Source organism: Synchytrium microbalum (assembly GCF_006535985.1).
Source record: "Synchytrium microbalum strain JEL517 chromosome Unknown SmJEL517_scf0016, whole genome shotgun sequence".
NCBI lineage: Eukaryota > Fungi > Chytridiomycota > Chytridiomycetes > Synchytriales > Synchytriaceae > Synchytrium > Synchytrium microbalum.
The window spans coordinates 347,470-363,653 of record NW_022158365.1 but is presented as its reverse complement, the minus strand read 5'-3'; the positions used below and the strand labels follow the sequence as shown (position 1 = coordinate 363,653).

Genomic DNA, 16,184 nt, shown 5'->3' with positions numbered 1-16,184 from the left:
TTCTAACCACGGAAAAACGTAGTCAACCCTCCAGCAAGGAGACCAGCAATTGCAGAAATCCCATCTCGATTCTGAAATTCTTGTAAAATTGCGTATGCAGTAGGACTACTAATGAAGGAAGAGTTTTTAGTCGACATCGCTGAAAGATAGGAGACATGACGGTAATGCGAACATCAACGCCAAGAATTCAAACACAGCCAAACATAATGCTAATACAACAACCCACGATTCGTAGGTCTACAAAGACCTACACGATTGCAACCTGCTGAAGGTGTTTCGACGACTTCTGTGGTTCAGATGAAGCACGTCATGTGTATTTGCATCATCCCGTAGCTTGACCTTTGAGTCCTCCTGCCGAAAAAAGCGACATATGAGGGTGTAGTCCACTGAAGAAACTGACCGATAAAAGTTGATTGTCCCTTACTTACATTGCTCTTGCAATTCTGGTCCGTTTACCGCGAAGGGCATATTTGAGGTGGTCTTGCCCAGTAGCAACACCATGAATTTGTCCAAGAAAATACCAATTAGGCCCATATCAGCGCACCAGATATTCCTAAGGAGAAACAAATTCTTTACCATAGGCCATTCCCGTGGCACCACCAGATACAATTCCTGCGTTTGTAAGCGTAAAAAGCTTCAAGCGACCCCATTGCCTTCCTCGACCTACAAACGAGGGAATCAGTAAAGACATCGCTGGAAATTGAGCGAAAACGCGTGCATACTTACTTAGGAACGTAGCCAAACCTCCCATAAATAAACTATCATAGAGTTGACTTCTTGACTCTTATGTTCTCGTAGTTCTTGTATTTCATATTCAGTAGGAGTACTAGAAAAAAACAAAAGATTGACTTCAGATCACGCACAGAGCGGTGTTTTGTTACGCATATAAGTGAGACAAAATTCTCAATTCTCATCAAATTACAACCCACAAAAGTGCAAGATCAAAGACAAATGAGAAGCTTGTAAATGATTCTGATAAACGTACGGTTCATAGCCTGAGAGCGCCTTCCTCAAAGCAGCTCTTCCGTTGGGTTGTTTGTCAATGTCTTGTTGTTCAAATTTAAACGTCCTGTTGTTGGAGGCTCTGATAGTCCAGTGTCAGAAGGGTCATTGGCCAGGAATATAGTCCCTTCAGCAGTGTCAGATGGGTCATCGGTCAACAATATAGTTTCTTGGTAAATACTCATTGTCTTTGAATGCTGCCTGAGTGATTGTGATATGATACTAGAGGCGCTGTCGATTCAGCATTTTGCATTCGAATTTTAGGTTGTACAGGCGAACACGATCACGGTATCATTCAACTTTTAGGGATCTACACGGCTTACACGCTTTGCTTTGGAACCGTTTGCGTCCTTTTCTTGTGTCTGTGTTTTTTGTGTTGATGTGTTGAACATTCTTTATGAAAACATACAAAGTAGGGTGTCGGTATTAAGCAGTGATAATAAGTGCGTAATAGCAAGAGTGCACCTCATGATATTCGTTTGATACTTTGCATGGGGTCAATGTCGTCAACCAATATACAAGATATTTTGAGCAGCAGTTCAGTCCTCTGCGATTGGATCTCCATACTGGTTGACTCTTTGAGGCGTCTGCGACGTTTTTTGTGTTTGCGTGAATTCGTTATCTCCGTCAGACGACGAAAAGGGTGACGGAGCACCATCACGACTATTGGAGTTGAGATCACGCCTTTGATACGGCCTTCCAGCTTCCAGTCCTTTCCTACAAAGTGAAAGTTGATATAAGTTCATCAGCAGGCAAACGGACAGCTAGAACTAGCATGAGGAGAGTGTACTTGACTTACAATGCTCGTTCAATCCTGGAACCCATTTCGGTGCCTTGTAGAGCAACTCGGAGATCCGTCCCACTACCAAGACCTTTTTAAAGACAAGTAGGGATTAGCCACGAGCATGAATTGGCCATCATATACAAATTCTAACCAAGGCTGAATCCAGAGATAGCTCCAAAGACAAGGCCAAAACTTGAAAATGCTAGGCGTTTGAAAAGCCCCCATTGCCTTCTTCGGCCTGCAGTAAGTTAAGCATCAGCACATGAAAATTAACAGATAAAGCAGGTATACCAGTTGGCAAGCTGAGCAGGATAGGTCGTATGTTGCTCACCAATGAAGAAGGTCGATAAGCCTCCGAGGATGGCACCTCCTTCCGTGTAAGTGGAAACGCGACGTACGTATCCTCGTATTATTGTAAATTCAGCTGGAGTCCTATAAGAAATGTAATTGTAAGTTCAGCTCGAGTACTTCGGTAATTATGTGATCAAAGTTGTCAAAATGTAATGCAAAGCTCAACCGATTCAAATGAAACGCATGTAGGAAAGAGCTTAAAGACTTCAGAATCACATAAAAGCTCAAGAATCTTACGTTTCGTAGCCCGATAGCTCTTGTAACACGGCTGCAAGTTTAGGATTTTGGTTGTTTGTTTGTCGAAAGATTGGAAACTTGAATCGTGACCCAGTAGTGAAGACTGTTGGTTGTAGTATATCTTGAGACTGCGCTGTGACTGTCGGGTCATCGCTTGAGAACTCACTTTCTTTCTGCTGATAGCTCATTTTGCGATTTGTCGAATTGTGCCGTGGTTCAACGCACGCGGTCGAAGTGGAGTCTAAGTTAGATCTGCACGTTAAAAAAATTCAAATATATATGATTTACGTGAATCCCATGCTGTTGTTGAGCTTCTGTCAGAAAGATTGCGTCCAACTCAACCTTTGACTTTTTTTTTGCTCCAAACGCACAAAACATATACAATCAAAATGGGGAAGAAAAGACCATCCAAGAACAGCTCCGAGGAAGAGCGAACTCACAAGAAAGTAAAAGGTACTTCACTTTCACACTGCATTGCATCGAGATCGTTCTTAAAGCTCATACAAAACTTTTTTTCTTCAGTTGTCCAACCAATAGTTGAGGAATCAGAGTCTCCAGAAGAGGACTGGGAGGACGCGGCTGAAGAGATAATAGCTTCTGATGACAATGTGGAAGTCGATTCGCTTCCTATAAACCGTCTGGAAGATGAAGCTAGTGACGATTCCGACATTGATCAAGGTATTGAAGAAAACGATGCCAATGCTAATCAAGACGACGATGAACAAGATGATACTGTGGACGATGACGACGACGATGAAGCCAGTGAAGAAGAAGGCGAAGACTCGGATCAAGTTACAGAGTCAACCTCCACCGATAATACCAGTAATCCAAAAGCAGCTGTTGCCGAATACCTTGAAGGAAGCTCTTCATCAGAGTTTGCATCACTGAATCTGTCAGAACCATCCATGAAGGCTATTCAAGAAATGGGATTCACGAGTATGACTGAGGTGCAGGCTCGTGCCATTCCACCTGCCATGACTGGTAGAGATATTTTGGGTGCTGCAAAGACTGGTAGTGGTAAAACTTTGGCATTCCTGATTCCTACTATTGAGCTGCTGTGTAGGTTGAAGTTTAAGCCTAGAAATGGTACGTTGGATATGTGGCATTTAAAACTTCCACTAGGCATTTTTTTTTGCAACCAGTGGTTGCTCCTTCTCGCGTTGACGGTAACACTTCAACCTAACTTAATAGGCACAGGAGCTCTAATCATCTCTCCAACCCGTGAATTGGCATTACAAATCTTTGGTGTTGCCAAAGAACTACTCAAACATCATCATCAGACTTTTGGTATCATCATGGGTGGTGCTAATCGTAAAGCTGAAGCTGACAAGTTGGCTAAAGGTGTCAACTTGCTTGTTGCTACTCCTGGTCGATTGTTAGATCATCTTCAGGTTGGTTTCCCTGTTAAACAAACATTGCTCGCTGATTCTCACTGGTTTCTTTTTTGGTCACTTTGTAGAACACCCGAGGATTCATATTCAAGAACATGAAGGCTCTAATCATTGATGAAGCTGACAGAATCTTGGAAGTTGGTTTCGAAGAAGAAATGCATCAAATCATCAAGCTTCTTCCCACTGGTAAGCTTATGTGAATCGTCACTGCACATTTTTTTTGTTTGTTGCGAACTGGACCGTCATGCTCGCAAACGAAAGGGATTCCACATTCAATGGCTCTTTACGTTTTCACTTCTTCATGTGGCGACGGAAGATAAAACAAATCTGCTGTTTGAGGCGTCAATCATGAAACCCATCTCTCTATTGACGTTATAGGTATGCAGTTAACATTTCCTTGTTTCTTCGTATAGAACGTCAAACAATGCTATTCTCTGCTACACAAACAACCAAGGTCGATGATTTGGCTCGTGTGTCATTGAAGAAGGCACCCTTGTACATTAATGTTGATGAAAACAAGGAGAAGGCGACTGTCGAAGGATTGGAACAGGTGTGTTGTTGTGTGGTAGTCACGAGTTCACACTTCCAGCTCTTCTTCAATATTTGGCTATCTGACACTTTTTTTGCCTCGTTAGGGATATGTTGTTTGTACTAGTGAAGCTCGATTCCTGTTGCTCTTTACGTTCTTGAAGAAGAATCCGAAAAAGAAGATTATCGTCTTCTTCAGCTCTTGTAATGCTGTCAAGTACCATGCTGAGCTGCTGAACTATATTGACATACCTGTTCTTGACTTGCATGTGAGCACTCATCGCAATGGTCTCCAGTTGTTATATCTTTTTTCGTCCTAGCCTTTTCCTTTCTCAATCTGAAATCTCATATCTATTTTTTGCAACTTAGGGTCGTCAAAAACAACAAAAACGAACAAACACCTTTTTCGAGTTTGTTAATGCCGAATCAGGTGTTTTACTATGTACCGATGTAGCAGCTCGAGGTTTGGACATTCCAGCAGTAGACTGGATCATCCAATACGATCCACCAGATGATCCACGCGAATACATACACCGAGTAGGTCGTACTGCTCGTGCAGGTGGTCGAGGACGAGCACTACTCTTCCTGCTCCCATCTGAACTTGGCTTCCTCCGCTTTTTAAAGCAAGCCAAAGTACCACTCAACGAATACCAATTCCCACAAAGTAAAGTAGCCAATGTGCAGTCGCAACTTGAAAAGCTGGTGGAAAAGAACTATTATCTACACAAGTCTGCACGAGATGGATATCGGTCGTATCTACAGGCATATGCGTCACATTCCCAAAAGGCTATATTTGATGTCGGGAAGCTGGATTTACAAAAGGTGGCAAAGGCTTTTGGGTTTTCGGTGCCTCCGTCGGTGAATCTAAATGTTGGGGGTGGAGGAGCTGAAAGGGGGAGTCCGATTGTGAGACGTGGAGGCGGTGGTGGATATGGTAAAGGTGGCGGAGCTGGGTATCAGAATAAGAATAAGATGGATCATCAAAAGATTTTTAATAGTAACAAGAGGGTTGGAAGGGATGGACGTCAATGGTCGAGGTGAGAAATGTTGGACGAGTGTAGTGTGTGTTGGGTTAGTTACATAAAGCTGGATTCATGTTTTGTAGACTGCAAGTTTATGTTTAGAATAGCATAATTTCTCAGAATTGCAATGTAAGTCAGTGTGTTGATGAGTTTCGATTGTCGCATTGCGAGCTCCCCGAATCGAAGGAGAGCATGATTTCCTTGTACTATGAGTGTTATGTTTTTTCAAATTGTGCAAAATGAGGGTGATGACCAATACAAAAAAGCCCTTCCTTAAATAATCTCCTTATCTATCTTTCTAATCCCGCCACACATCCTATCACACCACACTTCCTTTGCAACACACTATCCGATTCAAACCACACATAATCCTAAGGCACATTTCTATATATCCGAGTTTCTTTCGGCGATGAATTTACGACTCCTGCTCCTTAGGAGTTGATGGAGGTGTCTTGAAAGCTTTTCCAATAATACCAACTGCTCTACCGATACCCATGAATGAAAGAACCAACATTCTCTCGGCTTGTTCATCTTTGGCGGACAAGTCAAATCTCTTTAGAATCTTAGCTATTGAGACTGGGTGATCATCTATGTAAAGCAACAAGGTAACAGACTCAAATTCTGTTTGTACGGTTGCGAGTGAAATGTCTGTGAAGTCTATGACATTGTCGTCGGTAGCATTGTTGGTGTTGGCGGTGTTGACTGTCACGAGTCTGAGAAAGAGTTTATTCAGAGCTTCAAACGACTCAGTGACAGCACCTGTATGTCAGTAGAAAAGAGAGAAGGTCAATACCCACAAGGTTTGAAACACTTGGATCACAAAAATCAATGCAGGCAAGTACTGCAAAACTTTCCAACACGCACAAGGTTTCTTCATGAGGCCTAATTCTGTAAGAATGTCTAGATCCCATGTACCTTCAAGTCCGTTTGGTCGTGGGAGAGCCCATGTCGGCTTCGAGAACCCATTGACGACTGAAGCCGACACCACGAATGTCCATCACGGCAAGCGCATAATCCTTCACTTACATAGCAGAAGCCAATTGCCCCAAAACAGTCCGGAATGGAAACTGGTACACGGTTTCTGAGTCATTGGCAGACCGAACAATGGGAATGAAAAACGATCAGACACAATGGTCTCCATTTTTAAATACAAATGTTTGTGGATTGTCCGCATTCAGAGCATTTATACTTGTATTCTCGTCCCAATAATCTCAAAACAGAATTTGAGCTACATCCAGTCAAGGTCAAACTCGTGGGTGATTTATTAGCTTTTTGACCTTCAAACAAACCCTTTTATACAGATACTGGAAACTTGTGAACAAGGGGAGTCACGAAGGAGACACTACAGATTCAAGAGAAAAAAACAGAGAGCATTAGCTTCACAATGAAAGTAACCAAAGCAAATGTGTTACGAAAAGGGCAACCACAACAACGAATACCAAGCATCTCTAAACGAAGCCCTTGTTTCCAAGCGTATAGCACCGACGTCAGCATCCGTCAAAACACAAGAGGCGAATATAATACAATGTAGTGATGAGTAAGTTTTGTGACGTGAAACTACCATTTGTAGCCCTTAAACCATCACAAACGTGGTGCTTCTGTTTCTGGTTTCTTCCTCATCCGTTCATTATCGTATTGAGATATGCGTTGAGCTGGGAGGTTAGTTGTGTTGATACCATTGCGTTGATCGACATCATCGCGTGCAAACGCTAAAGCTGGAGATTCAGCAGAAATCGCGCATTCGGAAAAACCCATATTCTAATCAAGATAACAATTAGTCAAGAATTCGTCGTCATTCGTGATTGAAGAGTGAATATATTTGGACTTACCTGGTCTTTTGATTACAATCACGGTTTTCACGACACGAGAGGCTGCATTTATCGCATTGGCACGGTCTTGTAACCTTTGGACTACTGGGTAATGGCGACTCGATTTTCTCAACCAACAAAAAAGAAATTCACATGACAATGACCACCACTCTTTTGCTCATCTTTTTGCCACTGCCATCATGTTGGCCATCATCATACGAGTCATTTGGATGTCTTCGTTTCACTTTGTTGCTGGTTTTCCGTGGAGGATCATAGTGCTGTTGTTGTTGGGCTGTTCATTGCGTGGCGAGTTCGAGTGCTGGAAGGGGTTGTCCTGACTGTGATAAAATTGTTGTGGTGGTGGCCTCACATGCTGCTGCTGTTAATGTTGTCCTCGACCCATTTGCTGCTGCTGAATATAGTGCAGTAACTGTGCATTGTAATTGTTTTCTTGATTTTCAATCTCTTCTTGTTGTTGCCGTTGCTGCGGTTGAGCGCAGGGATTGTAACTATATCCAAGCGGTGGAGAAGCAGTAGGAGGATTAAAGTACGGCATTGGAGGCATTGGATTGGCACTTCTTGGAGGCATTGGTCCAACCAACGATGAAGAAGCAGGGTATTAACCGCCACTCATTTGAGTCTACAAAGAATAACAGGAATGGTGTAATGTTAGAAAATTGGGTTGTAGTATTTTTTGTTGCAAAGTTGGCGTGTTTTCAACAGAGAAAAATAGGAGGAGACTTACGTTCGACTTGTAAATATATCCAGCTGTTAATATATGATACTAGGTAGCACCCTCAGAACACCCTAAACAGTACTAACATGAGTCAGTTACCTGTGGTGTTTGAATGATAAAGCTCAGTTTGGATGTATATCAAGACCAATTACCTCCCAGAGTAGACTTGGCAAGATAGCAATGGCACCACTTATTCCACAGGAAAATCAGCACCACTTGGACCGGACTCCTATATCTCAAACTTGCCTAGACTGGCTCTCTCTTGTTTAAAATTGGATGTTGGGAATATTTGGAAGCGTTGCTCACAGATTGTGATTTTAGAAAACAAGGAAAGAGCGAAAGACGTGTTTGCTGCACATTTGCAGTAGCTCAGTCATCGTATATTGCCGTGTCATTGCAGTCCAAGTCCAGTTTTGTGGTGAAGGACGTGTTGCTAACGTTTGTTATCCTTTCAAAGGCCGCTTGACATGATGCTTCAGTCAAGACAAATGGCATACCTGAGCTGGCTCATCAAGGTTTGAGATAGCTGTTGCTGCTATTTGTAGATACAATCTGCATTTCACCTCCACGTTGATTATGTTCTTTTGCACATGCTCATCAGCCTCCCAAAACAACTATCGATCGGTCAAGGGTAACGAAAGATCCAAGACACTGCCCTCGATCCCAGTACATTTATAGATGCAGACAGTTTAAATAAGTGCCGCATCTGAAAGGAGCAAGCTTCGTGGAAATGTGGGTTGAACGCCTCGTTTGGTGGTTGGTAGCTGGTCGCTCGTCAAGGTTTTCTAGATCTTCTAGTTAGTCCAGTTCCAGTTCCTGATGGCCGGAACATCCTAGTACTCGATTTCACAGCTTCTGATGCTACAAAGTGTTGTTGACCTCGAAGCTCAACTATGGGTTGTCCGAAAATGGCTTGTTTAGACGCGCTTTTGATTTTCACAGTGAAACAGTTTTATAAATAGACAGCAATCAGAACATTTTGACACTCTGATGTACGTATATTGCGCCTGATAATCATCCTGACTTAAGAGAAACCTCCCGTTACAAAACGATCCGATGTCAAAAATATTGATTTCTTTGTGTCTAATTGAATGTGTGAGGAATACAAAAACGATTGGGATATATCAACTATTTGTTCTAACTAAAACACTTCTAACTAAGTACAAGACCTCCCTTTATCCTCCCCCTCTCCTCTCTCTATTAAAATTACCAATCCAACTTCTCATCACCACATGGCCCACCACATGAGGCATCTTCCACCTCAATACCGGTATCTTCATCCTTGCCAACATAAAATGGTTTGACGCCATTCATTTGCTCCGTCTTTACCATCCACTTCTTTGTGCTGAGATATGGATTCAAGGTCTCTTCTGACGGGAGGTGTAATTGTACATTCTTGTCTTCGATTCGGATATCGAATGCCATTATATTGTATTCTGGCTGTCCAGATATACATGTTCCGTCCTCCAATGAGAAGTTCTTCTTGTGGTTTGGGCAAGACACTTTAGGGATTTCTCCTTCTGAGCCTATGATACCCGATGATAACACAAACGCCTGTTTGTGTGGGCACATCTGTAGAACGTTTAAAGTTAGTATATTGTGGTTGAAGAAATCAAACAAAGTGGCACTGAAGGAAAAAATAAATATTTGAAGAGGTTGGGAGCAAGCACTTACGTTTTGAGTGGCATACCACTTCCCTCTTGAAGTGAAGTTATACACCGCGATTTGAGAATCGCCGTATTTAATGGTAGCACCTCCTTCCTCTGGGAAGTCATCGACAGTTCCAACAGTCTTCCAAGACATTTCAGGCCACGTCTTCTTCTTGAGTGGCGAGGAATCATTGTCTTTAGCAACTACTGGTGCTTCCTCTTCCTTCTTGGCCTCCTTCTTCTCCACAGGCCAATCTGCAGGCCTTTTCTGACCTCGTACTTCCACCATTTCGATTACAGGTTGCTTCTCGTCAGTATTTACGAATTGCTAACGAGAGGGAAAGGAACGGGTTTGTGTGTGGTAAAAAACGGAGACGTATCTGATGGAATGAGGTCTTTACCTTGAATTCAGCTCGTCGTACTGGATCATTTACAACAGCAGCCCATTCACTATTAATGCGAGGTCGAGTTAGACACACGAACTTCAACCCTGTCAATGGCAACAAAGGAACTCAGCTTACTCAAAGTACGATCCAACCAAATCTTCCATTTCCTTTTCAAGATCTGCACAGATGCCCAACTTGTCGTCAATAATAACAGCCTTCAGGTATTCAATGCCTCCATCCATCTTCTCAAGCCATCGCGCCGTTCTTTGAAGACGATCAGCAGTAGCAATATAATACATCAAGAAGCGGTCGAGATATTTGGTAGCCAAATCTTCAGATACGTCAGGAGCCAATAGTAAAGCGTGTTTGGGCTTGCTTCCACCATTACCACAGACGTAGAGGTTATAGCCCTTTTCAGTAGCCACTAACCCAAAGTCTTTGCCTTGGGCTTCAGCACCTGCAAAAAATATGGATCAGTTGCGAATAAGAAGCATGACATAAACACAACAGTAATCTCACATTCTCGAACACATCCTGAGACACCACCCTTGAGTTTATGTGGTGCACGAATACCCTTGTATCGATTCTCGATAAACACTGCATATGAAACAGCATCTTGGACTCCGTATCTGCACCAACTTGTTCCAACACTGTGCAAATAAATAGTCCTGAGTTCTCCAATTCCGAAACATGGCAGCCAAAACAACGTCGAAGATGCAATGCAAGATTTGACCGTTCTCAACGCCTTACCAAGATTTGACCGTTCTCAACGCCTTTCCATAAGCGTGACCACTTTCCATACCTCCCTCTACCAACTCGGCCCAAATATCTGGCAAGTCTTCTCTGGCAGCACCAAACATATCTATACGTTGACCACCGGTAATCTTGGTGTAAAGACCATACTTTTTGGCAATACGTCCTATGAGCTCCAGTTTATCAGGAGTGATTTCGCCTCCTGGGACACGCGGCACAACCGAATAAGAGCCTGTTGGAAGTGGTATCGTCAGGAGTGGTTATTTGTTTGCACATGAAATTTGTGCCACTTACCGCCACGTTGGATATTTGCCAAGAAACGATCGTTGGTATCTTGCAGACCGGCATGAGGTTTGGCAATGACCAACTCGTTGAAGAGAGAGGCTATTATAGAGCCGATAGCTGGCTTGCATACTTCACATCCACTGGTGCCCTTCTTTCCTGCAGCTTCGATAATATCATGGAATGTTTTGAGTTTCTTAACCTGAAAAGAAGAGAGTCGAGTGTGAGTTTTAAAGACGACTACCAAGAACTTCGGGAGTTTACCTTGATGATCTCAAACATTTCCGTTCGAGAGTATGGGAAGTGTTCACACATGTGTTGAGTTACGACTTGACCCATAGCCTTGAGCTCTGCATTCATGATATCGGTAACGAGAGGGACACATCCTCCACAGCTAGTTCCAGCTTTTGTCTAAGTAAATGGGAATGTAATGTTAGCGAGTACAACAACAGTAAAGGACCATATGTTTTTGTCACTTACACATGATTTCACCAAACCAATAGAGTTACAGTTCTTAGTCCTGACAGCGGCTTTAATATTAGCCTTTGAAACATTATTGCAAGAGCAGATTTGCGTATCATCAGGTAACGAGGAAGCATCTTCACCCTCAGTTGAACCACCCTTCTTGCCCAAAATGAATTCAGAAGGAGGAGTATGTAGCTTTGACTTTTGCTTTGATGTAGCCAAGAATCGGCCGTAATCGTTCGTATCACCAACTAAAATACCACCGAGAAGCCTACTACCGTCCTTTGAGAAGAGCAGCCGTTTATAGACTCCTTCAAAAGGATCGTGGTATGTTATTGGCATGCAGGTGGAAACAGGAGCAAAGTAATCTCCAAAACTGGCCACGTGGACTCCAAGAAGTTTCAGTTTGGTGGACATATCGGCGCCAGTGAACTGTCTGGGTTCCATGTTTAGGATGTTTTTGGCAGCTGTTTCGGCCATGTCATAACCAGGTGCCACTAAAATCGATATTCATATAAGTATACTGATCATTGAGCTGAGAAAAAGAAACCTGAAGAAGAAAAACTGCAGATTCAAACTCGGGATGTTGTCACTTACCAAGACCATACACAAAGTTGTTGTGAACTACACATTCACCAATTGCATACACGAATGGGTCACTTGTAACCAGAGAGTCATTTACTAGGACACCTCCACGTGCATGCACAGTGATCCCGGAAGCTACTGCCAATTCATCTCTTGGCTTGATACCACACGCCAGGACAATCATATCCGTAGCGATGGTTTCGGCTTCAGCATCGACCTTGTTATTCTGTAATATGACACCTTACGGATCATGAAATGGGAGGGTAAACTACGGCTCAAAAAAAACCCAAGTTGAAAAGGAAGAAACATTGATAGATGGTACTAACCAGCAACAACATCATCTGCAGCGAGAAGGTCAGAGTGTGAACTACCGCTACCATCGTCAGATCCTTCATGATATGCATTAGGTCCTATGATCTCCTTGGTGATGGCGCCCGGCCTAAGCGTAAGACCCAGCTTTTCAATCTGAGTTTGCAATAGTCGAGATCCATCTTCGTCCAGTTGCCGATTCATAAACCAAGGATTACGTTCAATTATGGTAGTATCAAGACCCAAATCATAACAAGCCTTGGCAGCTTCGATACCCAGTAAACCACCTCCCAATACACAAGCTCTCTTGCAAGTAGCTGCCTTCTCTATAATACTATGCAAATCGTCCAAAGTACGGTAGACAAAGACACCCTTCTTTTGTCGACCAGGAATAGGTGGAACAAGAGCTGAGGATCCAGTGGCTAGTACGGCATAGTCATATTTGACAACGAGTCCAGACTGAGAGTGAGCTTCTTTGGCTGCGGTATCGAGCTTGACACACGAGTCACCAACGTGTACTGTGACATTTGGTTGCTCGGCATACCATTCGGTAGGTTGGATCATCATCTTTTCGACCTCACGGTGAGCGAAAAAGTTGGTCAAGCCAACTAAGATAATATGTGAAAAAAGAAAAGGTTTAGCGATTAAGACATGGGGTTTCAAACAACAGATCCAAGAAATCAACCCAACGCGAAAGTTCAACTGAAAGTCCCAGTATGTACCTCGATTATACGCATGAAGCTTTTCTTCACAGAACACAGTAAACTCTATCAGCTTTCGATCTGGATCGAGTTCAAGGCACTTTTCGATAAAGCGCAGGCCGACCATTCCAAGACCGCACACAACAACGTGCATTCTATGACAAAATTTCGGTAAGCTGTACTTGTAGATGATTGTGGTTGAAAACGAGCTTAACGACGGCTACCTTTTGGTTTCTTCGTCTACAGCCATTCTTAGATACTGACAAGAGTTAGACAACGACTTGTAAAACTAAAAACTTTGTATCGATCCCCCAACAATGACGGCGAGAATGTGAGATTATGATGTAGCTAACGACCTCTACAACTGTTTTCACGAGGAAATAAGTCGTTCAAAGCCTTCAAGGATACTGGTTTTTTTGTGAAAGACCTCCTTATCTTGGCTCAGGATGGTCTCTAGGTCTTTCCGAGGGCCCATCGATCGTAGACCACCGGAATAGACCCCACTGGTTTAGACCATGGCTCTGATGACGTTATGCGAGGCCTTTTGATAGGGACGATAAGCCAAATAGTTTGAATAGCTAAACACGTGTTTTTTCACAAACGTCAGAGTCGCTCCTTGATCTCGTCGAGTAAAATCCAGTTCAAGGGCTGAGTGCATAGCGATCATCTGAGGAAGTTTTTGATGTCTCTTGTAGCTTTAAAAAAGTCTAAGGTTTCTGCAAATTTTATAAAGTGTTCGGTTCATCAAAGTAATCTCGCTGATGACTACATGAAGGAACTGAATTGAGTTCTTGGAAATGAGACGCGATAGAGACAGAATGAATGAATTGAATGGCCAACTTTAGACAAGTGTTCTTGTGTGGGGGAACGGCACGGTATATTTTGTCACTAACTACTAATTAATGGTTCCCACATATACATCTAAAAAAATCTAAAATCACCCATTATATTAAATATGAAGCCTTTACTTGGTCTTGAAGAGCAACATGGAGCCTTGTACTCGTAGGGCAAACGTTGGCAAGAATCCACAAACGAGTACAATTATTCCCATAACTCTGAAGCCACCAGAGAGATCTACAAGTTTGGTAACAACCATCAGTATTTTGTACATGGTTCAAAATTGAAAGTACAACTTACTTGTGACATAGGCGGTGAAGATAGAGTTGAAAATAGCACCTCCAATGTTACCACCAGCACCGACCAGCCCTGTCACTGCACCCATAATTCCGCTGTCAACGAATGGGACAATACCAAAGGTAGTACCGCACAGGGCTTGAGTAAAGTATGAGAATACAACCATAGAGCCAATACTGGCACCCAAAGTGTCTGCGAAACTAAATCCGATAAGAGCAATGCCGTTGATGAAGAAGAAGGTGGCGCTAATTCCTATTCTTCCTCGCATTCCAAAGTAGTGGAACATCAGATCCGATAAAAGTCCACCAGATGCACGACTGAAGAACTAGAACATGAAAACAAAAGGTCAACCATAAAATCTTTCGGCAGTCTCGAGCACCTCTTATGTGTTTTAATCCCAAAAAATAGGAGTTACAGAAACACACAACTTACGTTCATGAGACCGAAGATGGAACTGAGTTGTCCAGCAGTAGTTTGATCCAAAGCATACTTTCCAATAAAGTAGTTGGCGATTTGAGAGTCAACAGAGAGTTCGACACCAAAGCAGCAAGCTGTAAATGGTTCAAGGAAAGATTAGAAAAATGTTGAGGGTTCGAATATATTACGATGCATTCCAACTCTTACCATAAGAGAACATTAAAATGATGACGTAGGGGTTAGTGACAGCTCGTAGCATAATCTTCCAGTACGGGACCTTCTCAGCAGCACCGCCAAGAATATGAGTAGGAGCCGCGATAGTGTCGATGACGGCAGTGGCACCTTCTTCGGGCTTGTCCTTGAGGATTTCAGTTTCAGCGGCGACGGGAAGGGTCTTTATCACAGGGTGGTCATCTCCGAATCTCAAGCAGAGTATAGCGACAATCCAGCAAATGATTACGGGGAAGACGTAGGTTACTTTCCAGGCGTTGCCAACAGAGAGACCAATGGCTAGTAGATATGATTGTGGAGTTGAGTCAATGAGATCGTGGAACCAAACTAGGACATTCAAACTTACTTTTCATCAAGTTGAAGACTTGAGGCATGATCAAGAAGGTGAATCCTCCTCCCATGTTTCCCCAACCGCCAGCAATGGCATTTGCAGTTCCAACAATGTTCTTTGAAAAGAGAGCGGTGGTCCAGTACTACAAGGAAAGTTTTTGGTCGATGAGGGTAATCAGGGAAGAAACGTGGTGACGTGACTTACTTGACAAGGTACGAATGTTGAACCAATTATACCAACAAACAATCTCAATACGATGAGACCACCAGCTGAGTTAACCAAACCGACTAAGCCAATGGGGAGACTACCAGCCATTAAAATAAACGCCATAGCACGAGAAGGCCCAAACTTGTCAACCAAACCACTAAAACGAGAGTTTTCAAGTCAGCAACTAGCCGTGAATTAGAAAAATAGCAGAATCAACAAAGAAATGAGTTTACCCGATGAAGAAACGAGCAATGACAGTCGAAGAGACGTTGGCAATGTCCTACGTGAAGGTTGAAAGGCGTTTAAGAAGCCTAAAGCTTGGGAACAAAGTCACGAGTATGAAACGTGTGACTCACCGAGTTAGCTACATCTCCAGCAGTGATTCCGATTAATGGGGCAATGGTCTTCTTGAGCAAGGGGTTGAGAGCAAACCAGGTTGTGAAGGCAGAGAAGAAGCCCAACCAAGACAGATGGAAGGATCTCATATGAGGCCTCCTGAGAGAGTTGAGCCTAAGAACAGATACATTAATGATTAGCATCAGTGTTGTGGTGAAAAAAAGACGATCAAAAAAAGAATTTCAATTTAAGATCAACATACTTTATGTTGGTTGCCTTGCCATCAACCTCGTCGATTATCAGCTCTTTGGGAAAGAGATTAGGGCAGGCACGAGTAGGCTTCTCTTGGATGACTTCAGACATTTTGTATGGGTTTGAAGTGAAGTGAAGGCAGAGTTGGGTGGATTTGAGAATGAAGGAATGTTGGAAACTAAACTGGAACTAAACACTAACTGTGGCCAAGCATGGATGCAGATAACGAGGGTCTATAGGTCGAATCCGAAGGTCTTTCAAAACCGGTTATCAAAGACCATTTGCGT

The 16,184-nt window shown here is 43.0% G+C and overlaps 3 protein-coding genes across 3 annotated transcripts; 1 reads left to right on the top strand and 2 right to left on the bottom strand.

Moving 5' to 3' along the window:
• Nucleotides 1-2,763: 2,763 nt before the first annotated feature.
• Nucleotides 2,764-5,334, top strand: SmJEL517_g03243 (uncharacterized protein; the record flags this gene model as incomplete). Its single annotated transcript, XM_031169171.1, has 7 exons — nt 2,764-2,827; nt 2,897-3,460; nt 3,566-3,765; nt 3,834-3,951; nt 4,179-4,315; nt 4,401-4,562; nt 4,663-5,334. The coding sequence occupies 7 exons, from the start codon at nt 2,764-2,766 to the stop codon at nt 5,332-5,334; spliced, it is 1,917 nt and encodes a 638-aa protein (XP_031024846.1).
• A 3,731-nt stretch (nt 5,335-9,065) lies between these two features.
• Nucleotides 9,066-13,239, bottom strand: SmJEL517_g03242 (assimilatory sulfite reductase (NADPH); the record flags this gene model as incomplete). Its single annotated transcript, XM_031169170.1, has 13 exons — nt 9,066-9,431; nt 9,534-9,836; nt 9,910-9,958; nt 10,030-10,351; nt 10,414-10,544; nt 10,645-10,879; nt 10,942-11,131; nt 11,194-11,340; nt 11,410-11,891; nt 11,992-12,219; nt 12,306-12,896; nt 13,011-13,144; nt 13,214-13,239. 13 exons carry the CDS (start codon nt 13,237-13,239, stop codon nt 9,066-9,068), a joined length of 3,204 nt encoding a protein of 1,067 aa, XP_031024845.1.
• A 714-nt stretch (nt 13,240-13,953) lies between these two features.
• Nucleotides 13,954-16,008, bottom strand: SmJEL517_g03241 (uncharacterized protein; the record flags this gene model as incomplete). The annotated part of the gene is made up of 9 exons (XM_031169169.1): nt 13,954-14,063; nt 14,127-14,448; nt 14,556-14,674; nt 14,748-15,050; nt 15,118-15,244; nt 15,307-15,466; nt 15,543-15,589; nt 15,666-15,819; nt 15,908-16,008. 9 exons carry the CDS (start codon nt 16,006-16,008, stop codon nt 13,954-13,956), a joined length of 1,443 nt encoding a protein of 480 aa, XP_031024844.1.
• Nucleotides 16,009-16,184: the final 176 nt, after the last annotated feature.